This window comes from Colletotrichum jinshuiense, chromosome 4, assembly GCF_051148585.1.
Source record: "Colletotrichum jinshuiense chromosome 4, complete sequence".
Classification (NCBI taxonomy): domain Eukaryota; kingdom Fungi; phylum Ascomycota; class Sordariomycetes; order Glomerellales; family Glomerellaceae; genus Colletotrichum; species Colletotrichum jinshuiense.
This window is the reverse complement of record NC_139311.1, coordinates 3,558,799-3,570,359: the sequence shown is the minus strand read 5'-3', so window position 1 is coordinate 3,570,359 and position 11,561 is coordinate 3,558,799. Positions and strand designations below refer to the sequence as shown.

The 11,561-nt window shown below is 58.1% G+C and overlaps 4 protein-coding genes across 4 annotated transcripts; 2 read left to right on the top strand and 2 right to left on the bottom strand.

Moving 5' to 3' along the window:
• Positions 1–262: 262 nt before the first annotated feature.
• On the top strand, positions 263–1,254 carry EsH8_IV_000882 (Efg1 domain-containing protein; the record flags this gene model as incomplete). The annotated part of the gene is made up of 2 exons (XM_083265772.1): positions 263–614; positions 707–1,254. The coding sequence occupies 2 exons, from the start codon at positions 263–265 to the stop codon at positions 1,252–1,254; spliced, it is 900 nt and encodes a 299-aa protein (XP_083124667.1).
• Positions 1,255–1,880: 626 nt separating this feature from the next.
• Positions 1,881–3,292, top strand: EsH8_IV_000881 (uncharacterized protein; the record flags this gene model as incomplete). The annotated part of the gene is made up of 2 exons (XM_083265771.1): positions 1,881–2,094; positions 2,268–3,292. The coding sequence occupies 2 exons, from the start codon at positions 1,881–1,883 to the stop codon at positions 3,290–3,292; spliced, it is 1,239 nt and encodes a 412-aa protein (XP_083124666.1).
• A 263-nt stretch (positions 3,293–3,555) lies between these two features.
• EsH8_IV_000880 (tRNA 2'-phosphotransferase) lies at positions 3,556–4,991 on the bottom strand (the record flags this gene model as incomplete). The annotated part of the gene is made up of 2 exons (XM_083265770.1): positions 3,556–4,233; positions 4,500–4,991. The coding sequence occupies 2 exons, from the start codon at positions 4,989–4,991 to the stop codon at positions 3,556–3,558; spliced, it is 1,170 nt and encodes a 389-aa protein (XP_083124665.1).
• A 756-nt stretch (positions 4,992–5,747) lies between these two features.
• EsH8_IV_000879 (uncharacterized protein) lies at positions 5,748–9,405 on the bottom strand (the record flags this gene model as incomplete). Its single annotated transcript, XM_083265769.1, has 2 exons — positions 5,748–7,691; positions 8,017–9,405. 2 exons carry the CDS (start codon positions 9,403–9,405, stop codon positions 5,748–5,750), a joined length of 3,333 nt encoding a protein of 1,110 aa, XP_083124664.1.
• Positions 9,406–11,561: the final 2,156 nt, after the last annotated feature.

Here is an 11,561-nt window from a genome sequence, read left to right as displayed (position 1 = left end):
AGCTTCCCTTCCAGTTGAGTGAACCGTTGTAATTGGGGCATGCCATTGGTCTGGGCGGCTGAGTTGTGGCGCCAGTCCCAAAATGGACCGATAAGCTGTGGCGGGTGGGGTCGGCAACTTCCAGGCCGCCGATAACGAACCAAATTTTTGAACTCAGAGCCCGCGAAGCCATCGTCGGCACTTCAACTCGTACCCAGGTCACCGCAGTCGAACACCCACTTCGCAACTACGCACGAATCCGCCTAGGCACAACCAAAAAATCATGGGAATGAAACGAGAATACTCCGAGATCGACTCGGAAGGCGCAAGACTGGATGGCTCCCCTTCAGAGCAGCGCCACGGCACCCCAGACTCAGAAAACGGCCAGCCTGAGACGAAGAGGTTCAAGACCACCAACAAGAGAAAGACCAGGTCGAGGGAGGGCACCACCAACTGGAACAAGACTCGCGCGAGAACCATCAGGAGACTGTTGCAGAGCGGAAAGCAGCTTCCCGCCACGAAACGGAATGATTTGGAGCAGGAACTGGAGGCGCTGGAGGGTAGGGTCGAGGAGAACTCATTCAGGAAGAAGCGGAGCAACATGATCCAGAAATACCACATGGTTCGGTTCTTCGGTAAGCCACCCCCATTGTCGATGCCTTCGAGCCGCGATTCCTTTTTCTTCTTGCTTTGCGCATCCTTCGGCTGACATGGTACTTCTTTGTAGAGCGGAAAAAGGCAGAGAGACTCTTGAAGCAGCTCCGCAAGAAGGCCGAACAAACCGAGGACCCGGAAGAGAGGAAGCGATTCGAAGCCGAAGCCCACGTAGCCGAAGTCGACGTTGCCTACGCCCGCTTCTTCCCCCTGATGGAGCGCTACGAGAGTCTGTACGCCAGCAAAGACAAGGACGCCAAGGAGGGAGAGCAGGAGGATCAGCAAGAGGCGGAAGCGAAGCCTTTCAAGCAGCCCAAGGCTCTGCAAGCTCTCCACGCCGAAAGACCAAAGATGTGGGCGACTGTGGAGAAGATTCTGCCGGAGGGAGAGGCGGCGCTGTACAGATTACGCGACCGTAAGTCGCCGACAGACGCGGTTGCTCAGCGACAGCCGCGGCCGGAGCGGTCGACGAAACAGACCGGCGGCGCTGCGGGCAAGACGAAGGCATTCTCGCAACAGAATGATAGGAAGCGGGACTGGAAGCAGGACGGCAAGGGACGGAAGTGGCAGCCTCCTGTGCAGGCGGAGGACGAGGATGACGGCACGGGCTTCTTCGAGTGAGGCGGGACGGAAAGAAGAAAAAAAAAGAACACCACCACCAGGCGTAATGTTTAGCGTTTCGGTTGTCATTTGCATACCCCAAAAGTTCACGGAACAGCTATCGATGGGACAAACAATGATGATACTTTGCTGAGATATCTGGTCAGTCGTGAGGCTGCTTGGCTCCAGCAGCCGCAAGTGAACAAGCTTCCAAACTCAATCCAATCATAGAGCCAATGTCGTCCTTCAACTGAAGCCAAAGTAACCTTCGACCGATGCGCTGCCAGAGACGAATCATCTCCTCTCGAGAGTATCTTGGCTTCCAATAGGAGTACGGGAATTGATGCGCGAGGGTCGCCTGCTAGATCGCCGGCCTCCCGCATCGACACCCAACCAACGAGGCGACCGCAGGAAGGCGCCCGCATCAGCTTTTACACCCCTCCCCCCCTCATTCTCCGTTGAGGACGTATTTGCTCCCAACATAAGAACGAGCATACCATCAGGCTCCCTACTTATAATCATCCCCGACCCCTCACCTGAGGCGCAATGATATCCTCTTGACTCAATCTCCTCATCATTCAATTCCCTTCCAAAATTTGGCAATCAGTATCCGCAAGCACCGTCACCGTAGCAGCTAGATAGACATCATGCCAAACTCGTCGGCGAACGGCTCCGGCGCACAGCTCGTGGATTGGGAGGCCCTCAAGTCCTACATCGCGAAGAAGGAGGCATACGAGGCCCAAAACGGCCGCCCGGCCCCGCTCACCGATGCCGAGCTCTCAGCCATCGGCGTCCTCCTCCCTCCGGCCCCGCCCAGGGAACCCAGCATCGGCGACCATAACTGGGTCGGCCTGCTGAACCGTAAGTGAGGACCACAAGCGTCCCGGACCCCAAATCCATACCTAGTTTACCCCGTCCTCTCGCAGCATTGCTCGTCCCTGCTCATGCATGGATGGGGGGGGGGGGGGGGGTAAAGGAGACGGACAGTGCAATGGTGAACCCAAGGAAGCATCTGGCTAACACCCAAAAATTAGATTTCCAACAGGTCCGAGGCCAAAAGGTCATATACAGTGAAGGAGACCGCGAAATTCCCCGTCTAGGGAAGAGCCCGGATGTACGCCGGGTGTGCTCGGCCACCTTTGAAAGCACCGGCGACAAATTCCCCCAACCGGGCTACGGCTTCGAGGCCGGTGCCCAGAGGGGCCCGGACTTCCTGAGAAAACAGGACGCGAGGCAGTACGCCGCGAAATCGGCCTGCGAGTGGCTCGTAGCTAACGGCTACATGCTCCCCTCGGGCGGCCTGCCCGAGTACCCCAAACACTTCCTGTCCGATTCACAGATTGCCGCCGCCATCACGGCCCCGGCCTCTGCTCCCGTGCATTCTCCCGTGCATTCTCCCGCCTCCGCCTCTTTGCTGCCATTGAAGCGTTCCCAACCTAGTTCCCCTCACGCGGAAGACGGCGGTGCGGCGGCGGCGGCGGCGAGGTGGGAGCTGGGCGTTCTCCCGACGATACCCTCCGCCTCCGCCGCTTCCCCCTCTTCTTCCTCTTCCTCTCCCTCCCCCACCACCTTTACCAACACCATATCGAACCATCAAGGGCAATCGTCCCCGAAACAGAAGCCTTCCAAAGCCCCTAGGACAACCTCTCCCATCGAAGCCGCGCCATCCTCCGCTCCGATATCAGCATCGGCCTCGGTGCTGTCATTGGCGTCGACGTCCTCCGCAAGCACCCCGGAGGCCGGCGCCCCCATCAACCAGAATCCTCTGGACGTCACCACGGGGGAACCGGCATCGAAGAAGGTGCCAGAGCTCTGCAAGCGCCTGAACCTCCCCGTCCCCCACTTGCGAGTCAGGAACAACGCCACTCCGGACGGCGAGCTGTTCGACGGCCACGCCGACTTTGGCGACGACCCGCGCATCCCGGACGGCCTGGGTACCGTCCACAACCTCCCGACCAAGAAGGCGGCCCAGGAGAGCGTGGCAGATGACGTCGTGGAGTGGTTGCTCCAGATGCTTGAGCAAAAGGAGCGGACCGCGAGAATCGTGTTTGGCAAGTGAGGTGCGGAGGACCAGGGAGGAGAGGAGGGCGGCGTTTCCAGATGCAGTTATTTTGGGTAAAAGGACCACTGCTGGGGAGTTTTGCGCGTCGTTGATTTGAAGCAAAAACCCAGGGTAGCCCCTTGGCCGATTTGAGTAGCGCCTGCAAGCAATGGAAATGGTACAAGACTCATTTGAACTCACGGCAGTGCTTGCTTCATGACATGGTCTCCTTGTGATGCTTCTTTTCTACCTTTTGACCCCTCCTAGATGGGCGTCAACCCTCACGATCTTCCGCCACCGCCCCGTCTCCCGCCACCCCGGCCCCCTCGTCCCCCCTTCCCCGGCGGCGCCCTCATCTTCAGCCCCTCGGGCAGCTCCCCAATCTTCTCCCCGTCCCTCCAAAGCGCGCCCACGACCCCCTCGTCCCGTCCGACCACCTCCCTGAACAACCTACACGGCACCCTCCCCTCCTCGTCACCCTCCGTCAGCACGACCCCGTTCTCGCTGATCCACCACTTCATCCCCTCGTCTTCCCTGAGAGCCTTCTCGATGTCGACATACACCAGCATCTCGGCGTCCTTCCTCATGCCGCTCACGACGCCCTTCTCGTCCCCGGGCAGGCCGATGGCGAAGTGCACGTGGTTCCGCCCCATCCTCTTCAGGCCCCCGGACTCCTCGATCTGCTTCCAGAAGGCAAAGTACGTCCCGTGGACGACGACCTCTGGCAGGTTGTTGGCTTCCAGGGTGATGGGCGTCAGGAGGGACGCCGAGTCGATCTTGATGCTGTGGCCCTGGTTCGCGCGGATGAGCCAGTGGGCTGGCGTCGTCGACGTCTCGTCCAGCGTCGGGTTCGTCGCGGCGTTGGCCTTCAGGGCGAAGCGCTGCTTGTCCGATGTCGTCACGGCGGACTGGATGTCGGAAAATGTGACTTGGAGCGAACGGATGGGGCCGTATGCGAGCTGCGATGTGTGTCAGAGGGGGTTTGCCATGGTATATATGAATAGAACGAGTTGGAGTGCCGCCGGGGTAAAACCGGCCCTCCTTCCATTTCACAAGCAGATGGGCATTCATCACAACTTCAAGCACGTGAACACTTGTCCCTCATCTCAGAGAAGTGCAGGGTATGGACCATCTTTTCCGATCCAATAACAAGTCGTCCGGGTTTCCCTCCCATGAGACACGCCTCATGAATAGACTTCGCGACTGAGATGAGATGCAGACTCACCACTTTGTCCAGGGGCGCATACCCGCCCTCGTCAAGCTGGATCCCCGCATTCTCGGCCTGATGCCTTAAAAGCTTCGAAAGCGCCTTCGACACCAGCATCTCTCTGGACTGCGCCCCGCCGCCGCCTCTGCCTCCCTTTCCGCCTTTACGGCCTCCGCCGGGGCCGCCTCCCTTCTTCTGCGTCTTGTCGTCGAGCGCGCCGGCGCCCTCTACAAACTCGTCGGCCATTTTCTCGTCCGTCTTCCTCCTGGGTGGTGCCAGTTGTGAAGCCTGCGAGAGCTCTTGTGGCGGAAGTGATGATGTCGACGACGGTGGCCGTGTTAGACGCTGGCGGGTGAAAGCGGTCGTCGTCCCCGGCGTTGAATCCCTTACCGTGAATGGCCGCGATCGGGTGGCGTGGGTCGCCGAGAAGACCGGATTTAGCGGTGTGCTGGTGTTTCTGAGAAAAATGAGTCTCGGTCGCTTGAGGAGGCGAATACCACCCGTCTGCATCAAGACAATGTGTGTTTTTGGGGGCTGTGAGATGAGAAGAGCCAGGTCACACTTGAGGTTGTCAGTAGTTGTGTGAGGTTGGAGTTAGGTTGGGCCCAGGCCCGCTGAAAAATCTCAATCGGTCGGTAGCTCATGCAAACCCCCCCTCACGTTCAGCTGTCAAGCTTCAACACCAAATCGTCAGTGAGTCAACTATCAGCCAAGGTAAGCCACACAACATATGCAGACAGAAACTCCAAGATCTCGCACGGATCCGAGTTCAGATCTTGGAACCGAGCGCATCGCGGCTATTACGATGACAGCGGGCCGGCAGACCTGACAGAACTCAATCATGATCTGATCGCACCGTTTCTAGGCTCATCAATGCTTCACAAAATTGCGAGACGGAATTGGCTTGCACAAGTTTTAATCGGGATATTGAGTCATCAGGTTGCATCATCGTCTGCCTGATGGGTTACGGGTAAAATAGGTCTCATCGAAAACGTGATTTAACCAAACTTGCCAGAGGCTCTATAGCCCCTGTCCTTAACCTTTTATTTCTTCGTGTGAACTGCTCGATGTACAAATGCTCCAGCCTTCCCAAGTGAGGGCGAGTCCAACAATCAACCGGCCGTCCGTCATGGATTGTCATACAAGTACAAAGGGACTACTGCCGAGCCCATGCGGTTTTTACCATATGCCAAACAAGAATGACGCCAGCGTAAGAAAAAACATCTAATGGTACATTCATCCGTGTGACTATGATTCGTAAAGACGTTATCGGTAGCTGCCTGTTTGGGCAGCCGTCGATGAATTCGTTATCGTGCTATCGCGGTTTGTTCTGCGGCTTAAGCTGCTGGCCCGGTTCAACAGCGACGTGTGGCCGAGAGAAAAGTGTCGCGGCTGCGCAACAGCGGGCTGCGGTCGGTCCTCGGTGGGTCTCTCGGCCGAGGAGGGAGGGTCGTGTTCTGGGGTTCTTTCGAGGTATCGGCGTGTTGCCAGTGATGGCGTAGAGGGTGCAACTAGGCGGGAGGTGATGGACGAGGCTCCAAACCGCCGGCGAGGGAGGGCGGAAGAAGACGGCGACGCTACTTCGTTCGCAGCAGTCTGAGAGTGGTAGGTGTGAGAGACGGCACGAGCAGGTGTTGTAAGTTCCGTGGCGGCCCGCGAAGGGGCGCGGAACCGAAACTCATCTTCTTCCTCGCCAACGGTACCGCGGCGTGAACGAAGCAGAGAAGTCTGACGGCCACTTTCGCGAGGTTCCTCTGGCTCCTCGGTGCCTGTGCGGCGGGTTCTCAGAAGCAACGAGGACCTCCGGCCGTCTTCGGGCTCCTCGGTGACCGCACGACGGGTCCGTCCGATGAAGAGAGACGATTTCCGGTGCGCGGTCTTGTTGCCGTCTACTGGAGTGGCGGGAGTGGCGGGAGTGCTCCCGGGTGGAAGAGCAAATCTCGGGCTAGGCAGTGCGCTCGAGTGGAGCATGGTGTTGCGCCTCTCCTCATATTTTGATAAAGCCCTAGGGCTGGTGACTGCGTTGGGTTTCGGGAGTGTTTGCTGCTCAAAGGTTATGCTTGGGCGCCGCTGAGCAGCCGCGCCGGTAAAGGTCTTGTTGACCGTAGGGGTAGAAGGAGCCGTCGCTTCCTTTGATACAGGGACGCTGACTTGAAGAGTCTTGTTGCCAGCTGCCTCCTCGCTCAGCGCCAGAACTAGTTCTGTCAGACTCCGGCAAATGCTATCGGCCTTGCGTCGCAGTTGACGATCCGTCAGGCTGGTGCCCACGCCAATGGTGCTTGCCCCGCTTGAGATGGGCCCGGGCTGGCCCGCCGTGCCCATCATGGTGGCGAGTGCCAGAGCATCCGTTGCCGCCACCTCGAGCGCTCGCGCGACTTCGTCGCTGAGGAAAGGCTTGGACTTGTTGACGGCGGAAAGGAGAATGGGCTGCTGGGTCTCGCGCTGCGAGGACGTAGTGCTGACGGCGTCGGTATGGGGATGAGTGCTGCCCGAAGTTCGTTTCGGCGAGGTGGACATGGTGGTGTTCGTTGCGGTGGGCGGCCGTTCATCTTGAGCTCGAGACATGGCGGCGCCCGAAGTGGCAGGCAGCTTGCCCGTCAGCTCCAGCCGGTGAATTCGTGACTTGAGGTCGTCCAACTCGTCCCATACGGTTGAGGGAGCGTTCGTTGAAGCCGTCGCCGTCGATTCCGTGCCCTCGACGCCGTGACCAGCGTCCTGATGCGCTTCGGCGCGCGGCGTTTCTGTCGTTTTGGGGACCAAAGGTGAAGAGTTGTATGTGCGTGGCTGGCCGTGCGACAGGTTCGATTGTCTGTACGCCGAGTTACGCGCGGAATAGCCTGTGTTGCTGTCGGTTAATGAGGGCCGTCTCCGTCCATATGGTGAGCTCTCTCCTAGCGGGTCTTGGAAGGTGAAGGAGCGGGGCGTGTTGACGACTGAGCGGGTAGCGGAGTGAAAAGTCTTTGCGCGGCCAAGATCCTCGCCGGGATGAGCAGATGAAGGACGGTCTCGGTTCAAACCAGATCGATGCGCCAATCCGCGAGCCATCGGGTCAGTGGCGCTGTCGTCTTCCATGTGCCGCGCCCGCTTCTTCGACGTCTCTTGTTGATCGGAGAGGCGGCGACTGATCTGGGGCGGGGAGACGGGGTGGTGATAAGAGAATGGAACAGCCGCGGAGAGGGGTCGGCGATGGGAGGACCTAGCGATACGGGACTGTGTGTCATCGTCTGTCAGCTCACGGTCGTCCATGGCAAAACTCTATCCACGGATGCAGGACGCCAGGATTGGCGCACACCGAAACCTGAAAGGAAAAAAAATAAGATTGCGCTAAAGAGGCGCTGAAGGATCAGGTTCAGACGGGGAATTGAATGTGAAGTGACGGGAGGAGCGGGATGATAAACTAAAGGAAAATAGGAAGGCCGGCCACTTGATATCATGGCGAACAGACACTGTCCGTTGTAGGGCACGGCCGTTTGCATCGCGCTAAAAAAGGTTTCCCGAAACAACAACGCAAACCGTGAAAGGTGCTAAAACTTACTATGGCGCTTGGCTGTTCCGCCGGCGCAACATCTCCCGAGCCACGACGCGTTGGCTCCTGCCTCGCGATTTTCATAAAGACGTCGCCGGTAGTGTCGTCAGCGTCGGCCGACAACGGTGGCGTCCTTTGCAAGTAATCATTGTCGGACCTGCCTTCGAGAGCGCGCAATGTGCGATCGCGTTGGTTCGCGTCGGCAGAGTCGTCACCAAAATCAAAGGACCGCATGGTTGACGTGCTGCTGTCGAGTCCCAGACTTCGACGAGACCCGGATGACCGGAAAGAGCGAATGGGGGCCACGCGCACCGAGGCGGCTGGGGTGCTGTTGGCGGTGGCTTTATAAGAAACGGGCGGTCGCGACACTACCGATTTTCGCTTCTCATCTGTCGGGCTGGAGGATTGCAGTGTCTTTGGCAATAACAACTCACGCTGACCCTGGGCCCAGTCTTTTGTCGTCCTGTCGGCCGGGGATTGAACAGCGTCGTCGGGGGTGTCGGAGGCCTGCTGGCGATCAGTGTTTAAAGGCGACGGCTCGGGGTCGGAAGCATTTGAATCGCGGGATCGAGATGCAGCCGCTCTTCGAGTATGCAGCCTTGCAGTAGGGGCGGAAGTCTTGTGGTCTGCGACTTCGCCGGGGGATGAGAAGGACTGCTGCACTATGACGGGATAAGATGCGGGCCGTCTTGGTGAGATGGCCGAGGTGGTCGACTGAGGAGCAAGCTGGTAGGTCGAGGCCCGGGTTCGCGGACTGAGCTTGGGAGGGGATTCGGGTAGCTCGTCAATAGGGCTGGAAAAGCGAGGCGACAGTTGGGCGAGTTGGCGGTGGGAGGGACGGCGGTCGTGGTGATGTCGTAGTGAAGTCGGCCGTGTGTTTTGGTGCGGGCTGTTGTCGGTCTCGGTGTCGCGGTGTGGCTGTTGCTGTTGCTGCAGGTCTGACGTTGTTGGCAGGGTGGTGGGAGAGGCGGTGTCGGTGGTGGTGGTAATGCCAATGCCAATGCCAGTGACGGCGGCGCCAACAGCAGAGTCGTTTCCGTTGGAGGCCGAAACCAATTTAGGCGAGACAGGCGAAGGCGGGATGTTTTGCAGCACCTGGAGTGAGGGGAGCGCTAGGCGTGGGGATTGGTGCTTGTGTAAGTCAGCGAATCGAAAAGCCGGGAGTTTGGACGAGTTGTGGCTCAGGCGATGGGCGTGGTGCGGTGAAGAAGGCGAGTTTGCTGAAGATGTCGCAGATGCCGAGGGCGTTTGGAATGCAGCAGCGCTTTGCGAAGAGAACGAAGAAGAGGGAGACGCGGACGCGGACGCGGATGCGGATACCGAAGCAGACGAAGACAATGTGGGATTCAGCGTCGGGGCATGGCCCGCAGCTTCGAAACCAGCTGTGGCCGTGGCCATGTTCGCGTCTCTGGAATCCAGGTCCGCTTTCTTTCGCTTCGCTGGCTGCGCCTGCGCGTCTGCCAGGGCTTGTTTTTTTCCGTCTCTGTCTCTCCCTTAGGGGAGGGATCCCTTTCCTCTCTCTGTCTCTGACTGACCCCAGTCAACCGAGTCGGGCCCTGTTCCTCCTGATGAAATCCACACACCAAAAAAGGTCGAGTCCTGGGTTCAAGGGGCGCCGTGTGGTGTGTGCGCCGCTCCGGGGGGGTCGATAATCGTTTATCGGTTATTTTTCCTTTGGGGGTTTGTTTTTTTTTTTGTTTTTATTAATTCGCAAGGTGGTTGCTTTTTTTTTTTTTTTTGTGGTCCTGACGTGCTGCAGATTTTGTGACTCTGGGATGTTCGTTGCGCCTGGTGTCGGGTGCACGTTTTCCTGGATTCCGCAACGGCTCCTCCTCTGGAATTCTTCTGTATGACGTTCCTGTTGGCAATGTTGCGTAGTCCGCGGCCGTTTCGATGGATCGTTGCTCTCGTTAATTAGGAATTAGCAGTTTCTGTGATACAGGCCGTATGCTTTCACCGTCCATGAGGCAGGCGTCTGGGAGATGTGTATGGGCTTTGCTCATCGGCGGCAGCGGGAGGGCCGTCGTTGGTCGTCGCGTGATTCGTGCGAAGGGTGCGTATTAGTGGCACGGTATTCTGGTGTATTCGTGGGCTGCAGTTGGTAGGGAGCGGATGCGTATAAACGTCGTCGGGGTATCTGAAGAGAAAATAGCCAAGGAGATGGGACGGACGCCGGCGTTTTCGGTGCAGTGGACAAGCCAGCTGTGGGAGAGAGGGAATGAGGGAAAGGCGAGGGCGAGAGCGAGAGTTTGCGATTAATATTAGAATGAAGGAGCGTCGTGAATAAATGCGGGCGAGAGGGGTGCAAGCAACGGCCTCCTCGTCGGGTACGTCTGCTCTGGCTCGAAGGGTATTAGAGTGTGGCCCAATCCTGTCAGTCGGATGGATAGGCGTAGGAAGAAGGAGAGTTGCAGTCGACTTGGAGCAGGACGAGACGGGACTGGACGAAAAAGAAAGAAAATGGGACAGAAGCCAAAAGGATAAAAAAGGGAGTCGTCGTGGATCGTCGACGTTGGACTTTCCCACTCGCACTCTACAGGTTCGAGAAACGGAACTACCTTTCCTAGGTGGCCAACGGGTCCCGTTTGGATGGATAGATGGATGGATACACTCGTGGGCGACCACAGTTTCTACGGATGCCTGTCCAGAGGGAGGGAGGTACTCCTTTCGCTCTACAAGAGGCCATGAGTGGCCAATGTATCTCGAGTCGTCCTTGGGCGCCAGGAGATGCATAAGGGACCTGGTGTACTTGCGCCGCCCCGGCCAAAGGTACTCTAGAGCAGAGATACGCACATACACCGGTTCCTCCCACTGGCTGACGCCTTAGCTTACACCAAACGTCAAGTACTCTTCGTGCCATCATCCGGCTTTGCAGCTACTCCCGCTCCTCCAGGACTCTTTGTTCAACCTTATCTCAAAGCCGTTGTGCTTTGCTTGTCCAGGCACTCGAGTGCCTTGCTCATTGTCACTACTTCAGCACACAAGTAAAAGTACCTGCCTAGTATGCAACAAGCACAGCACAGCACATTTCACATCGTCACAATTCCACCGGGCCCAAATTGGGCTGATCCTCCCCCGGTCATGCCCCGGCTCCCGACTGCTACTCATGTGGTTCGGTGGTGGTTCTTACCTGACCACCCCGGCCAGCAGGAGCAGCACACATATCATCACATCCACCACATGCACCGCACAACCGCTGCCTCAGCACCACCCGTTGGACGCCAGCAAATCCATCGTGGGTACCTTCGGCGGGCCGTTTTACGCACCCGCCACCCTTGCCGCAAACACTCTCCTATTTGGTCATGGAGAGGGCCAATCAACACCACACCGCCTTCAACATCTGCCCGCTGCCCATCCACCAGCCACCACTTTCTTGTCGGGTCTTGCTCCATAACCAGTATGTTGTAGCGACCATTTCTACGTATAGGGAAGAGCAGCCATCCGTCTTATCTCTCTTCATTCACCATCGCAACATTCCGTGCCTCTGCCGCCATGTCCAACCAGTCTACCCGCTAGGCACCTGGCTCTCCCGTCTTCCTCCCACCGAACGGACG